The following is a 16,991-nucleotide window of genomic DNA, read 5'->3' as shown; positions in this document are numbered from 1 at the left end:
TGCTATTCCCTGTTTTATCTGCTTGTTTCACTTTCAGTCCATTCCACATTCTTTTGAATGTACTTGATTGTGTGTCTAGGCTTATGCCTGGTCTTTCTCTGCCTGCTACTGATACTTTTTCTGCATCAGCTTCTATGCATAGATCTCCCTCCATCTCTGTTTAGAAAGCTATGTTTTATCCCTATGAACTATCTTCATGTTTCATGAACTACCTGCTTATTTAGTGCCTGCTCTGTATCTTTTCTGACACCTTTTGCTGTATTCCCTCAAGTATCTATTGACTGATTCTTGTAGCCCATTTTTCCTTTACTTCTCTTCCATTTTCCTCTGAATCTCTTCCATGGATCCTAGACTGTGTGGAGCCCTGTCTCATCTCAGCCTAATGAACACTTCTTCATTGGCTTTATGTCCTGTATTTCTCTCTCTCAGAAATCATTCACTATTTTCCCTTCTCTTTGGTCCTACATCATTTCTGCTTACTACATTGCTCTTCTTCCTGGGCCCGCTAACATCTACTTGAGTTTTTTGTTTGTTTTGTTTTGTTTTGTTTTTACTACATGCTTATGCGAGATTTCTGTGATGTAGATCTCCATCCATGTATCTGCTTGGCCCATTACATCTCAACCTAGGAACACTGTGTCTAATCACCCTCTGGAGGTAATCATGGGCTTATTCTATCCCTCCTGTTCTCCCTCTGGATATTTACAAGCTTACTGCCACTTTTGCTATCAAAAAAATGTGCTCTTTCCAGTTGTCCAAACCATGCTGATCCGTGCCTCTGGCTGTGCCATTCTGTCTCACAGACTTTGTCCCAGTTATCTGCTCTTCCACTCTGACTCTGGGCCTACTAGGCATCTCTCTGTACCCAATCCGTCTATTTGCACCTTGTAGTTTAAATGTCTTGTTATGGTTGCAATTAACTGGTTTCTTCCTACCTTTTCTTTCTTACTGCATTCATCTAATGTTACTTTTTGCACTCTTTACTATGTATGTCTCAATTTAATCCATATCTGTTCCTAGTCACTGTCATAGCTATCTCCTTCCTGGTTCCATGTTGTCTTCTAAAAGGCTATGTCACTGCCTTCGCTATAATCTGACTCTGCTTGCTCTGGTATATAAGTTGCTTTTTGAATTTTGGTCTCCCTTGTGCATATACTTTCCTTTCTCATCTCTTCTCTCTTCTCTGAATACAATGATCTTCATTTATATGTTTCTGTGCTCCCTCTATATTCTGACCCTCTCCTTTCTCACTTAGTTTCCTGGACTCCTTTTAATGTCTCTTCTGTCCTTAGCCAAAATCCTTATTTTGCTGTACTTTGCCGGTCTGTCCCAAACGTGCCTCCCTGAGGTAGCCTTATGCCTTTTCTGTCTCCACCCACTCAGTTTTTCTCTAGCTCTGGTCTGGCCAACTATATCCCTGCCCTTATCTGTCTCTTTCATCCAGACTCTTAGATGATTTACTCTTTCTGAAGCTATTGTTTCTCGCTATAAAATCTAGAATACATAGTATTCATCTATGCTCTATCTTTAGCATTAAGTCTGAAACCTATCTTCTGAAGGTCAACAAGTATTCAGTACTTGAGTAGAGAAGAACAAGAAGAGTGAAGGAAAAGAAGAGGACATTTAAAACAAATATTAGCAGGAGATTACTTTTAAAAAGTCTTTGTTTTCAGTACTTCATTGTAGAAACTAAATATTGGTTTTACTCCAGTTTGAAGCAGGAAGTATTTGACCACAAGTTAAACCAATTTTTAAATTTGGAAAAAAATGTTTAAAAGGTATTTTTAACCAGGGAGAATTGACACTACAGATTTTTATCTCTACCTTCACCACAGTTACAGACAAATCTAAATTATCAGCAAATGTGACACTAAAGAAAACCCAGATGAGACAGGTAGGTTCACCTCTTCTGCATATTTAAATTTCATCTATGGAAAAAATGTACACATTCTACTTAAAGATGACAAAAGTGACAATTCAGTTTTGAATCTTTTTACATTATCTAAGAAATTTTAGAACTTTCAAGACATATAACTCACTCGGGTGAGGGAGGACTATTATTTCAAACTAAAATTTTAAAGATCTTCAAGGTGACTGTTAGGTAACAGATGACAAAAAAAGAGATTACTGAAAAGAATTCCACTTAAGAAAGACAGAAAGACTTTAAATATCACCAATGGGTTGACTTGCTAAAGGGCTGTAACCGTCCATCAGCTCTTAGGTTAAGTCTACCCACAGCCCTTCACAGGGGCCTTCGGTTTTCTAACATGGGGATAAGCTAGAATTTAGTTGGTTACAGATCAGTAACCAAACTAAATTAAGTCTTTTTTTTTTTTTAATCAATGAATTACTATCATCTCTGAGCGCTCATGCCACTCTACTGATGTTTCTTTTCTTATGCCTAAGGCAAAACAGCTATTACAGAACCGTTATCCTCCAAAACAGATCCTACAGTACAGAAATGCTAAATCCATACTCCTTTCAAGATGTCATATCCAGGCAGTGGAGTTTGTCAAATGCATGGTGAGGCCATCTCCACCAGGGTAACACCTTTTAACCTAGTTCCAATGGTCCTTCTCCTGACCACATGGAAACAACTGGACTTAGTTCTGGCTGGCAGTTCCAGATATCCCATTCTATCTCTCTTGCCTGCCCCCATTTCTGCCTTTCTTCTCTAGTGACCAACCTGTTGGAGAGCCTTTCCTGATCATTTATTTCCTTTATTTCCTGATCCTTCTTCATCCCTGAAGTAACCATCATTCCTAAGGAGAAACCAGGTGACTAGATACAGAGCTGCTGTTGGGCCTCTAGCATCACTGTACCACTAAGATTTGTCTCTGGTATGGAGTGAGGGATATCTAAATAAATGTCCTGGAATGGAGGTGAATTGCAGTAGGAGGGGAATATTAGAGGCATGATGTCAGTGGTGGTGGTGAAAGAATGCTATTGTAGTGGGAAAGCATCTTCATAAACAGGAAAATAACTGTACTCAGAGGAGGAAGCACAAGAATAATCTGCAGATAGAATTACATTATGTAGAAAACAATTAGAGAATGTTGAGGTATATTTCAACATGAAATAACCCACAGGCTTAGAAAATTATGCTTTTGCAAAATCAATTTGCCTCATAGGCTTCTACATCAGAGTTACAGTATTACAGAAGTCAACAGAAAAAGATATACAAAATAAATACTTGATAAGAGACCAAAGACCAGTAACAAAAATGTAAGGCTATCTGTGATGTGGATGATACTAGTTGCCTACCAATTGTGGTTTCTCTCTTTGCTTATTGGTCTTATTCAAATACAGATGGCTGTTTGCTCCAAAGGACTCAGGAGCCTTCCCCAGCCCTAGGAGGTAAACCTTAACTAGTCTAAATACCAATCATGTGATCTCACTACCTTTGTCAGATTCTGGTTTAGAAATATACATATAAATAATTCTGGCTAGTGAGATGTTAGGATAGAGTAGGATGAAGGTTGTCCTCTGGGAAAGCCTTCTTCAATCTTAAATTAGGACACCAGGAAGAAACAGTCTCTCTTTCTACATTTGGACATTTTCTTCTACGTGTGATACCCGTAAAGACACAGCCATCTTAGGCTAGCTCCCCTCATGGTTCCATGAGGACAACCAATAGGCCGAGTACAGCAGAGTATAAACATAGATCCTTGAGGATATAACTGAGCTGTGAAATTAATTGAACTGTACTACCTCAGCACTTCTGGTCACACTAGACAGATTTTTCTTACTGTTCAAGCTACTTTTTGTTTGGTTTTCCATAATCACAGGTAAAGGCATCCTAACTGATCCATGATGCCAGACTAGAAAATTAGTAACAACATATAAATACTAAAGTTTCTATACAATTGGATTGTTTTTTAACGATCCAAAAGAAACTCAATTTGCTCAGGACTCCAGAACTGGCTTTTCTATAACATTAGCACCAGAGCATATAAAATACTGAGAGCACTCCTGAACAGCATACAGTTATAATTGCTACGCAAGGGTATAAACTCTTAAGCCCTTAGGTGGACACTAGAAAGAAGAAAGAAATGTGGTAGAGTAGGAAAACACCCCCTAACTCCAATTCACATTTATGATTTTCTTATAAGAATATAAACCACTTTCTGTAGTATGCCAAAACTAAGGTTGCTTCTGTAATTCAAACATTAAGGCATACTAATAAAAACAGGGAGCCACAGTAAAAAGTATTAACACATTAAAAAGAAGGTATTATCTCATATGTTACACCTACTATACTTTACTTTCAAAGAAGTTGCATTGAAAACTAAGGAAGGCAAGAAATGTATGGTTAAAATGCTTCAAAGAAAAAAAAAAGCTGGGGCACCTGGGTGGCTCAGTCGGTTAAGCATCCGACTTCAGCTTAGGTCATGATCTCATGGTTCGTGGGTTCGAGCCCCACATTGGGCTCTGTGCTGATAGCTCAGAGCCTGGAGCCTGCTTCAGATTCTGTGTCTCCCTTTCTCTCTGCCCCTCCCCTTCTCGTGCTCTGTGTGTGTCTCTCTCTCAAAAATAAATAAATATTTTAAAAAGTTTAAAAAAAAAAAGAAAAAGAAAAGAAAAAACAAATGCTGTATTCTTTAAAGAACTTCATCCTTCAGAACTTGGCTAGGAAAATTCAAATATCCCCAAGAGGCACCACCAATTTAGGATTAGCTAACAACTGGCTGAGTTGCAGCAGGTCAAAGCCGAGTGAATAGCTTAAGTCAAACTTGACTATTTAAAGATTTTGCCTAAGGCCCACACTGCTCTGCATTCAGTACAAACAACTTTCATCACGGTCACAATAAGACAAATGTGGTAGAGCTGAGAATCTATGTTAACGCGTCTTAATGCGTCTTTAGTCTCCTGGGTAGATTACTTACTCACCTCTGCTCCCCAAAGTACAGGTGGTTAAAACAAGGGCAAACTTATAAGTGTTCTTCATAAGAGCACAGGGCCTACATTCACTCACCTTTGTTTTAAGGCTGGTATTTCTGTGGGTTCTGGCTCAAGTATTTCATAGGCTAAGTTCACATCCTCTGTTTCCCGAAGCAAAGCATAAATGGGCTCAATTTGTTCATTAAATCTTGCCAAAAGTGTGCGTGCATCTTTTTTGGGCATTGCTGATTCATCTTCTTCTACCTCTGTATGGCAAAAAGTACAGCGGAAAGTTCCTACAGAGAAAACAAAAGTCTCAGGTCAGGCAAGATAAATTCTCAAGACTAGCCTTTAGCAAACAGTTTATACCTCCATCCCCCTCTAGCATGTTATTATTAAAACCTTCAAATACAGAGAAGTTGAAAGAATTTTATAGTGAACATCCCCGTGCCCACTGAGATTCTACAATCAACATTTATCATGTATCTTTCCATCTATATTTTTAAAATCCATTTTAAAGTAATTTCACCTTTAAATGCAGCACAGCAAAGTTTTTAATCATATTTCTAACATGTTTACACTTATTTTAACTTAAAACCAAAATCTTTACAACTGACCACTGAAACCTGCACCCTTCTCCAACAGCATTCCTTTTGCACATTACAAATTGGGGCCTGCATTATGAGGAAAGCCAGGTAAATATCTAAAGCCAAGTCTCTAGGCATTCTGTACATTGTCAGAGGCTATTTCTTCAAACTTACTAACCATTTATATCTAACAAATTTAACTTATCCCTTTCCAAATTAAAGTTCGAGAAGTCTTTATTTTTCTTATTTCTATATCCCTCACATTGAACTTGTAACTAAATTAGTAGTAATTCCTTAGAATTCCTTAGAACATCTCAGATTTTTCATTTCTGCTGTCATTTCACTAATCTAGGCCCCCACTACTCAGCCTGAAATAGCTGCCTTGATCTGGTCTTTGGCCCCCCCCACCCCCACCCCCACGTTCTTGGCTCTCCCAACTCCAAGAACTTTTGTCCTATGCCACCACTTTTGTCCTCTCATCCCCCTGCTCTTCTTAAAGTCTATCCAGTGTCTGAATTTCTAAAGTCCACAGCATCCAATCTAAATTTCTCATCCTAATACTCAAACCTTGTATAATTTGACCCCAAAACATCAAACCCCAACCACAGTCCTTGACCTGCCAAGTAAATTCAAACACTTGAGAGATGATATCCTAGACATTAATATTTATTTTATTTGTATAGTGCTTTCTGTATATAAAATGCTTCGTGTACACTTTTTGATCTTATACTAATTCTCTAAAGTGATATCAGAACTGAGGTTCTGAGGAGTTTTGCAACTGGTCTGAAGTCACACAGCCAATAAAAGTAGTTACAGCAGCTGTTGTATATACCTTGTACTTACTAAATTATTGCCAACACTGTAAGGCTAGTGTAATTATTGCCCATTTAAATCTAAAATTCAGAGATTCTAAGGCGTTAAGTAACTCGCTCAAGATCAGACAACTACTAATTGTGTGTAGGGGGCAGGATTCAAACCCAAACTATTATGCTGAAACTTATACTCTTACACTACATAACAGTCCACACCACTAATCCCACTTGGATCTCCAGTTTGGTTCTTATTCCCAAAGCCAGAGATATGCATCCTTCATTTCTAACCCAATTTACTTGAGGGATTAAGAGAGATCACCTATGTCCTTAGTGCCTGGTGCACAGTAAGTACACAAACATTTAGTTTTAAAAAGCTCTGTATGTGATTGATACATAACCCCCTCCAACCCCTCTTTTCCTGGTAAGGAATAAGTAAACTAGGCATCTCTGCCTCAACATAACACTAGATCCTACTGACATATTTCAAGTAGAATAAGTTTCTTTGCTGCTCCTCACACACAAACAGCCAATATCATGTAAATTCTTTGTTCACATACCCTGTCTAAAATACTCTTCATCCATCTTCCTACTGCCAAAATGGTACCCGATCTTTTACATCTATTCCAAATAAATGAGAAAGAGAAACAAAAGCAGCTCCTCACAGCTGGGACGTGGCCTAGCACTCATAGCTAGGTTGTGATATTTTTCTGTCAAACAGAATCTCACAGATCACCAACATCAGACAAGGTCTTCTGTGTCCATGATGGGAGTGAGGCAAAACCAAGCCTGTCTGAGTCTGAGTCTGTCTGAGTACAGACAAAAGCAAGGTCTCTGTACAACCATAAAAAAATCCCACTAACATGAATGAATGCTTCTTTACCAATTACACTTCTAGCTTCACCCTGTCCTCTTCTCCTAGAAAAGATTTCTTAAGACACCCAATCACAGGAGAATTATCCCTACTCTTTAACAGCACCCAAAGCAAAGCAAACCCCCACCATTTCCCTAATCCTCCCCAAATTACCTAACAAAAACCCAAATTCTCTAAGTCTGTCCAGCTTGGTCTTACTGAGACACCCCAAGGTTCCTCATGATGTATGGGTTCCCTTGCTACAGAAAGCATCAATAAACCCAACTTTGTTTACCTATGGGTGTGCACCTGATGGTCTTTGACTAATGGACACCAGAATAAAGACTCTAGCTTAAGTAACTAGACAAGGATACTATTTACCAATTAAAGAAAGAGAGAAAGAACAGGTTTTTTTTTTGCTTTGTAGGGAAAAGATTAAAAGTTGCTTTTTATATCTGAATCCATATATACCAATGGCCACCAAAATGGATATGTTAGAAGCCAACTTATAATAACTGCTTAGAGCTCAAGAATGGGGGTTGGAAATTCTGACAGGAGAATCAACAACGTGGAGGTAACTAAAGCCATTAAGCAGACCTGAGTAGCCAAAAAGCGTAATAGGAGGGAGCAGCATAGAAAGTCAAGGTATAAACCCAAGGAAAGAAGAAGCCTTGAGACAAATGGTACAACCAGAGGGACAGGACAGTGTTTCAAGGAGGAAATGGTATGGTGTTAATTTTTCAAGATCAACAAGAATAGAAAACCAGCTTTTACATTTAGTAACAAAGGATAATGAGTAACCTTAGCTAGAGAGGTTTTAGTTGGTATGCTCTCTTATTCTCTGACTATTCCTGGCTGCCTCAGCCTCTTCTCTTCAACGGAAATATAAATATAAACTATGTGAAAGTGAAAAATCATTTAAGTGAGGTCTAAAATCAGCTCTCAAATTCTTGAATTAAAAAAAAAAAGAAAACCACACTCAGGGCACCTGGGTGGCTCAGTTGGTTGGGTGCCCCACTTCAGCTCAGGTCATGATCTTGCAGTCTGTGAGTTCAAGCCCCACATTGGGGTCTGTGCTGACAGCTCAGAGCCTGGAGCCTGCTTTGGATTCTGTTGTCTCCCTCTCTCTCTGCCCCTCCTCCGCTCACACTCTGTCTCTCTCAAAAATAAATAAACATTTAAAACAAAAGTTAAGGGGAAAAAACACACTGAAGTAGGACTTCCATCACTGTTGAAAGACTGGCACTTACAGAGACCGCCACTGAGAACTAGAGAATACTGCAGAAAAATCATCTAATTCAGTAGCTTTCAAAAATACTTTTAAAGGAAAAAATCCCCTTCCATAAGTCAAGAAGTACCTAACAGATAAACCTAAAAGCAAGTGCTCTGGTGGCGCAGAAAGACATTTAAGACAAATGGGAACACTATAAATCCTCTCAATGTATGTCTTCAAAGCATCACTACCCAGCCTCCTCAATGTCTTGCACCAGACACTTTGTTTACTCTGCTGGGAATGTTTTCCCTCCACATAGTCAAATGGCTAGTCTCCTAACTTAACTTCAGTTCTTTACTTAAACGTCACCTCAGTGAGGCCTTCCTTAGCCAACTGTATCTAACATTTCACCACTGCCCTATCCTTTTTTTTTTTTTATTGTTTTTCTCTTTTTAATGTTTATTTTTGAGAGAGAGAGAGACAGACAGACAGAGAGAGAGGGAAACACAGAATCCGAAGCAGGCTCCAGGCTCTGAGCTGTCAGCCCAGAGCCCGATGCAGGGCTCAAACTCACAAACCACAAGATCATGACCTGAGCTGAAGTCGGATGCTTAACCAACTGAGCCACCCAGGCGCCCCATGCCCTATCCTTTTTTTTCCCCTTAACATTTGTCACCATCCAACACATATTATTTATCTAGTTTATTAGATTATTTATCATTAAAATTATCATGTTACAACCAGTTTTTAAAAAAATCCTCACAAATATCCCATTTCTTTTGAAGACAGCATATATATTCCAAACTTCAGCTTTAAGTAAACAAATCAACACGCTTGTCAGTGTAGCTCCTCCATATAAAATAGCAATGCTTTTATTTGGGGAAAAGAGAAAGAAAAAAAGATTACGGTTATAGAATATAATTTCAGAATAACAGTCTTTTAACCCCCCTAAATGGGGGGAAAGAGAAGATAGTATGTAGCCATAAGGAATTCTAGCCTCATCCAGGTAAGTTTCCAGAGCCAGGCTTAATTGAAACCAAGATTTAACAAGAGTTATTTACAGCAGGGCTATTTTGCAGTTCTGAAAAGAGTGGCTTTTATATTACTGTCGAGAACTGTGGAAGATCTGAGATTTTTACCCTACTTGTAAGGTACCAAGTTACCCTGTGGTTTCATGGATGCTGGAGAAAGACATAAGACTTCTAGGTCAGAAACAAAGAACTTTATTACTCATGGCAATAGCAATAGCCAGTGTCAGCTTTTGTGCCAATTCCCTGAGCCCCAATTCCCACTGGGTGACGCAAAGAGGGCCAGGTGACAACTGTACAGGCAGTGGGTTATGTTACAGGAGACTCGGAAGTTCCTGAACTATTTTATATTGGGCAAAAACATGCCTGTCCTCTGCTCTAGAGGGTGATGCTATATTTATTATCTTGGACACTAAGAAAGCATGGTGTGGAGAAAGACTCTATTTTTATTATTCTGAACAATAAGCAAACTTACCCTTGCTAAGGAGAGAAGCAATATATATTCCAAGGCTGCTCACTATATAAACATCCATGGAAAAGATAGTCCCAAAAAAAGGCGGTTGGTACCTCTGCTTGGAAGACATGCATATCGTGACAAAATCATGAAGTACTGTTTCCCAACAATTATCATGTCTGAAAACATTACAAGAGGAAGAGTTGGCCTGACATCTTGAGTCCTATGTTTACCACAAAAACACAGTTGTAAACAAGAACCAGACTGTCAAAAGCCAGGTCTGGCATCCAAGAAGAAAAATAAGAAATTCTGTATTTTATGGGAAAAGACTTAAGACTACTTTAACATACCAGCAGCATTTTTATAAATTTCAGGACACATTAAAAAATGCAAATCAACTTTCCAAAAATCAGAGGCGGCAGTGGAGGAGGTTCGTGGGGGGTTACTTAGTACACTTAGTAGAAGGGTATTTCTGAGTGGGTGGTGGTAAACACACATTGACACAAAATCTACCCTCAAGAAGCTTAAAGTTTAGTAGAGATGAAAGATATCTGGAGATAAACATCTGGGATCAGTGTGAAAATAAAGCACATTAAGTGTCCGGGAGTTCAAAGAACTATGACTTCTAGCTGAGAGCACAATGGAAGGTGGACCGTTTAAGGAGAATTTACAAGAAAAGCAATTGTTACAGAGATCAAGGGAAGGGGAGGAGAACAGGACATTCTAGATCATAAGAGAATCAGGTAGTTGAAAATAATACTTAACTGTAGTTTCAGTATAGTTAGGAATAGAGGTAATAAGAAGAATGGTAAAAAACAGAATTAACAAGATAAACTAGGGTGGTCATAGTGAATCTTAAACGTCAAGCTTCATTATGACTTTATTCTTGAGTAATAGGAAAGTGATCAAAAGATTTTGGGAAAGAACATGAGATCGTCAAAACTAACATTTATAAATATTGATCTGTCTTAGTGGCTTGAGATGGTCTTCCAACAAGCAGCCAGTTCTTAACTGTTAACATAAAAATTATTTTTAAATAATAATTATTTTCAAATAATACCCAGGCTCTGCCAAGAGATCCTGACTCAATAGGTCTGGAGTGTGCTCGGGAATATAAATTTTAAGAGTTCCACAAGGAATTTTAACACATACTCCTGGTGGAGAGCTGCTGTTAAATAATCAATATGATAAATACCCAACTCTTCTTGTAACTGGACCACTCTGCACTATGTAGTGTGCACAGAAGGTACTACTTAAGCGTGAGAGAAGAAACAAGTTGAAACTCAGAGCTCTGCACCACCTTTCCTTTCAAGACCAAGGCAAAAATTGGCAACAGCAAACCAAGCTACATAAGAGGGAACATGCAAGCAAGATTTAAGAATGTGGCAAGAGGGTGAAATGAGTCCTCAAAGACTCTTAGGCAAAGCATGATAAATGATGGGATTAGGAGAAAAATAAGAGTTCAGTGATAACACATTTGATCATCTACTCTTGGAAACCACAAAAGAACAAAGACAACTATTCACAAATATTCCCATGTGTTCATCACAGCCAAGTCTGTGACAATAGTATTATCCAAATAGAACATATGAGGGAATAAAGACTCAGAGTCTCAAGTTTACCAGGTCATAACTTAAAAATAAAAATCACTCAGCTTGGATTCAAATATAAATCTCTGACTCAAAAAACTAAATGTACTTCACCATCCTGAATTACGTGTCCCTTTCCCTACCTTCTATTATCCCCGCTGGCTACAATTTAGCAAACTTCCTCCAGGTACATACATAGGCTCTAATTTCTTAAAATACAAAACAGAAGGAGAGAAGATTTGTAACAAATAATTTATTTAGCAAACATTAAGTGCCTATCACATACTAAGCACTTACTCAGCTGAGTCTTTTTTCTTCTTCTTTTTTCTTTTTTTTAATGTTTATTTTTGAGAGAGACAGAGCGCGAGCAGGGGTGGGCAGAGACAGCCCTAGACACAGAATTAGAGCCCAGAGCCCCATTCGGGGCTTGAACTCACGAGCAGTGAGATCATGACCAGAGCTGAAGTCAGACACTTAGCCAGACTGAACCACCCAGGTGCCCCTACTCAGCTGAGTCTTAATGCATCAGCTTCACCAAAGAATCAAAACACATCCAGTTGTAGATAACTAATAGGAATCAAAAGTAGGGAGGAAAAAGGTCTTTTACAAATAGATATTTCAAAACTATATTTTAGGGTTGTCTATTTTGTAGTACATGAATGACTCAATTCTATGACTCAGGGCTCTTCTAATGAAGTTATCACCCCAAAATGAGAAAAGAAATGGAGACCTAACTGGGCATGAGAGGGAGGAGGAGGAAGAAGGGAAAGAAGTGGTTTATATCATTTTAACTTTCTCCCAAAATAACAAAATGTAAAAACAAATATGAATTGAGGGCAGGGGAAAGGGTTAGGGAGGGGAGAGAAGGGCTGGGAACAAAAAGAAAAAAAAAAAAAAACAAACAATAAAGTTCAACAAAATTCAAACAACGTTTTTCTTTTGCTCAACACAGGAGAAAATTTATTATGCTGGCCAACGTCTTCCACTTAACTGCTTCCAACACATTACTCATTTTAGCAAACATCATACTTATTTTAATTATGTGAGTATTCAACTAAGGGTACAGTAAATACAAATAAAACCAAAGTGAAAAAAATGTTTATCTTCCTCAGTCTGAAAAAAAGAAAATGTTTTGGAAATGTATCATAATTGAGGAAAAGGGCAGAAGATATGAGTCAACTCCCTAAACAATTAGACATTATTTAGGATTATGTTTTTTCCTTCTTCATTCTGGTATACATCATCAGTTTAATGCCCAGAATTTACTGTCAAAGATTTGCCATGGTATTAATTGCAACTGGAATATTATTCAGCCATTTTTCTATTAAAAATTTTTTTTGAAGTCCAATTGTTTTGATATAGCACAGGTGCTGCAGTACTGAAGCAGGAGTCATGTTGCAGCCCTCAAGGGGCTAGTCATGTTGCAAGTCATGTTGCAAATCCTCAAGACTGGCCAAGGAAACAGAAATCAGGTAGGTATCTGCTGTGCACAGCCCTCACAACACAGCCCTCACCCCAGCACAGTGGGACTGATGTCCAAAAGATTTCCTACCTTTTGGCCTTCCTAAGTCTAGGAAGCTGCTTTTGTAGAGCTCACATTCTAGTGAGGAATTAGTCAAGACAAAAAAAAATAATAAATAACATGAGGTTTGATAAGTATAATAAAGAAAAAGCAAGAAAAGAGGATAAAGATAAAGGAGGGCAATGGAAAGGGGTATGCTCTATTACATATGAAACTTGAGGAAGGCCCCTCTGATACAGCAAGTGAGATGAGGTTTGAAACATGTAATGGAGCCAGCCAGTCATGCAGATATTTGGCAAGAGAAAATAGCATGAAAAAGGCAAGTAAGTTGTGTTAAGGACTGTGACTTTTCTGAATGAGGGGAGAAGCCTTTGGAGGGTTGTGAACAGAAGAGTGATAGAGTCTAATATGCTTTTTAAGAAGGGTCGCTGGCTACTATGACAATCAGTCCAAATGGGCAGCAAGAATGAAAGCAAGAAGACTAAGAATGGTGCGAAATCTAAGCAAGAGATAATGGCTAAGATAACTTTTCTGGACAATCCTGTGAAAAAACTAAATAAACTCCTTTCTCACTCAAAAAACTTCCAGGAAAAAACAAAATAAAATAAGGGGCAATTAACAGTTCCATGTTAAAACCAAGTAACTAGTGAGATAAAGAGGAAACTACAAAACTTCAAGACATATCACTAACATATGGGATTAATTCTACCACAGTGTAAGAGTCCAACCACCATATACCTTAGGAAGCATATTTGGGCAGTTTCCCTTCCCACTGAATATTTTATGGATTAAGTATGCATGGGGAAAGGGAGTGAACTGGAAGCTTGGGAAAATAAAACTGACAAAAAATGTAAATATTATTCTCCATTATGCCATAAAGTGTTTCTGAAGATAGCATAAACAAAGCATATTTTCTACATGAACACTACTATAACCAATAGTTTCAATTCTTAACCAAGGGCTTTCAAATTAACCCAAAGTGACCAACATTATCCTCTAAAAGAAATGATAAAACCCTAGCCTCTATATACTTTAAAATATCAACTATTCGGGGCACCTGGGTGGCTCAGTCAGTGGAACGTCCAACTTAGGTTCAGGTCATGAACTCACGGTTCGTGAGTTCGAGTCCCCATGTCAGGCTCTGTGCTGACAGCTCGGAGCCTGGAGCCTGCTACGGATTCTGTGTCTCCCTCTCTCTCTGCCCCTCCCCAACTTGCGTTCTGTCTGTCTCTCTCTCTCAAAAATAAATAAACATTAAAAAAAAATTCGTTTTAAATATCAACTATTCTCCAAACCAAAGGGTGCTCTGAAATTAGAGTTGAGAGGTTTCTCAACTATATATGGTATAGAAAAGACTGAACTTACCATTTTCCACATGTTAAAAAAAAAAGGCCTAGAATGATTATAGGATTCACCCAAGCTAATAATTACTAACATAACCCAAGACTAGAACTCAAGACTCTGGAATCCTAAAACATTGTCATTTCACTGTTTTATAGCCATTGCTTAAAGAAACTAAACAAAACTTATGAAAATGACATGGCAACTGAACACACTAATTTTGCAAAAGGACCCAATGTAGTAAGTATCTTAAAAAACCCTGACAATACTATCAGAAGTTGACCAATATTTATTAACCATAAGCTGTTAAAACGACAACATACTTAATCACTTAAAAAAAAAAAAGAATCACTTTGCTTTCTTACATTTCAAAAGGGGTTGAGGCAGTCAGGTGGGGTTGGGGTGTGAGGGAGAACTGGAAGGGTAACCACAAAACAAGTTGTTAACACAATGAAAGGTGGTGTGAGTGGGGACTGGGTTGAGTGGAAGCGCACAGAGTGGAAAACCTAGATGTGCCATTTTATTTGACATATTTTTCTACTATTTGGATCCTTAATATGTTTACATTAACATATTAGTTATGTATTTTTAGAAGGAAACAAATGTTATTTTTAATCCTCCAAAACACTCAACTCCCTCTTAACTAATATGCAAAAGTCACACACTCTTGGGTTATTCTTTGAAAGCATCAAGTCCTTTGTTATAACTTTTATAACTCAAAATATTCAGAGGCAAATGCATTAAAATGCTAGTCTCAAAAATCACCTTTTATTCTAATTTCTAAACTTTATTTCATAAAGCAAATTTCTTCAGTTTAATTGGGCAAGGGGAAATGTATGGAAAAAGGAACTGCTATTATAAAATAGCAACAGACATAACAAGAACATAGTTATATATTTCCTATAATTATTTGACCTTTAATAAAAAGGTACTTAAAAAACTATCCTTTAACAATTCACTGCAGAACATGTATTAACGCTGTAAAATACTCACTGCTTTGCATGCAGAAGAAAAAAAAAGCAATTTTAACAAATTTTTTAATTCAGAAGAAAAATTCAAACATATTTGTGATGTATCTAGTAAAACCCCACACTCTATAACTCAACTTATCAATGAAACTGGCTTCTGTCCTTCCATAAATGGGCACTTGTAGATTTGGTATAATCATACAATATTCTCAGATTCTGGAACTCACTATGAAGGGGAAAAAATATACTATGCCTGGGAGGGAAAACAGCAAATTGAAGTATAGTACTTACATAAATACTAAAGTCTGCAATAAATTATCTAAATTAGGCTTAAATCGAATCCATCTCAACATGCAGTGAGCAGGCAAAAAAATCTGTGGTTTTGATACAATTCTTTGAAAGACCATAATCAATAGGGTATTATATGCCAGCATCAAACTAAAGTGCAACTTTTCACAAATTAGCTTGCATATAATCAGCATCAAAATACAAAAAGGATACAACTCACCAAAAGTTTTATTTAAGAAAAAAGCCCTCAAAGCCTCATGATCAAAGCAACATAATTTTTTTTTTAATCAGACCTAAAGGTTTTGAAGAGGTGAGAAGGGTAAAAGAGAGAAGACACTTGTTTCTTTACTATCTTTTGTAACTTTCTGTAAATTGCTTTTATTTTTTAACTTAATAATCGCCTCCCCTTACCCAAAACAAATCCACACTTCTGAGTTTTCCAGTATGCTTTTCTAATGAAACTGTCCTGGGCAAGATTCCAAATCAGCAAATGAGTCAAATAATCCTAGAAATATTTGTGTGTGTGTGTGGTTGTGTTATTAGCATTTCAGGAATTGAAAATACTGCTTATAAGACATCTCCTGTCCTAAGTAGAAAGAAGTAAGGACAGGAAAAAGTAGCCTGCTGTATGAATATAAACATCATTAACAAGTCTTAAGGAGTCTCACAAATACAGGACCCTAACAGTTGAAAAATATTGGTTAAGGAAATTGAGGAATTTTAATGATATGGGGATCAAGAAACTGATCTGCTTATAAACCAAAAAGCTTTACCTGCAGTCACAAGGCAAGAAAGGACTCACGATTTAACCCCAAATTTATATATGAAGATCCCAAGCAGATATGGAGTTTACTTGATGTTCCAAGTGACCAGAGACAGTGGAACATTGTAGCTGTTTTTAAGAGTTATTTACCAGACACTTATTTTCTTTTACAGTTAGTTATTAAAGACTCCTTTAACACTAATCCATCTCTTCTAACACTATTAATACTAATGTATCTCTATTTTCATGGAGCCACACAAAACAAGCTGAATATTCTTTCCTGATACTCAACCTACAACATCCTAGAAATCTATACAGCCCCAGATTTATTACTTGGTAAGATCCTCCAAACCCTAGAGTACAGCACAAGCATGTGTAAGTGTACCCACACACACATCATTAGATGAGTTGAGCCAGAAAAATTAATCTCTAAATTCCTATTTCTAAAAACGTATTATATACATAGTTATAAGATTCTTTTTTTAATTTATTCAAAAGTTTATTTAAAATGTGATTCTCGGGGTGCCTGGGTGGCTCAGTTGGTTGAGCGTCCAACTTTGGCTCAGGTCATGATCTCACAGTCCGTGAGTTCGAGCCCCACATTGGGTTCTTGTGCTGACAGCTCAGAGCCTGCAGCATGCTTCGGATTCTGTGTCTCCTTCTCTCTCTGCCCTTCCCCACTTGTGACCTCTCAA

At 37.7% G+C, this 16,991-nt stretch overlaps 1 protein-coding gene across 7 annotated transcripts in view; it reads right to left on the bottom strand.

Moving 5' to 3' along the window:
- Window positions 1-16,991, bottom strand: part of GTF2E1 (general transcription factor IIE subunit 1) — a 44,738-nt gene that overhangs the window by 16,201 nt on the left and 11,546 nt on the right. For all 7 annotated transcript variants that reach the window (XR_006207013.1, XR_006207012.1, XR_006207014.1 and 4 more), the window contains exon 3: window positions 4,976-5,177. Coding sequence is in view for 2 of the 7 variants with exons in the window: in XM_042954711.1 (XP_042810645.1) it covers window positions 4,976-5,177 (202 nt within the window). In the remaining 5 variants the exon portion in view is untranslated. The remainder of the gene's footprint in view (window positions 1-4,975; window positions 5,178-16,991) is intronic.

This window comes from Panthera leo, chromosome C2 (genome assembly GCF_018350215.1).
Source record: "Panthera leo isolate Ple1 chromosome C2, P.leo_Ple1_pat1.1, whole genome shotgun sequence".
Lineage (NCBI taxonomy): Eukaryota > Metazoa > Chordata > Mammalia > Carnivora > Felidae > Panthera > Panthera leo.
Note: the sequence above shows the minus strand (reverse complement) of the source record. Positions and strands in the feature narration are given on the sequence as shown.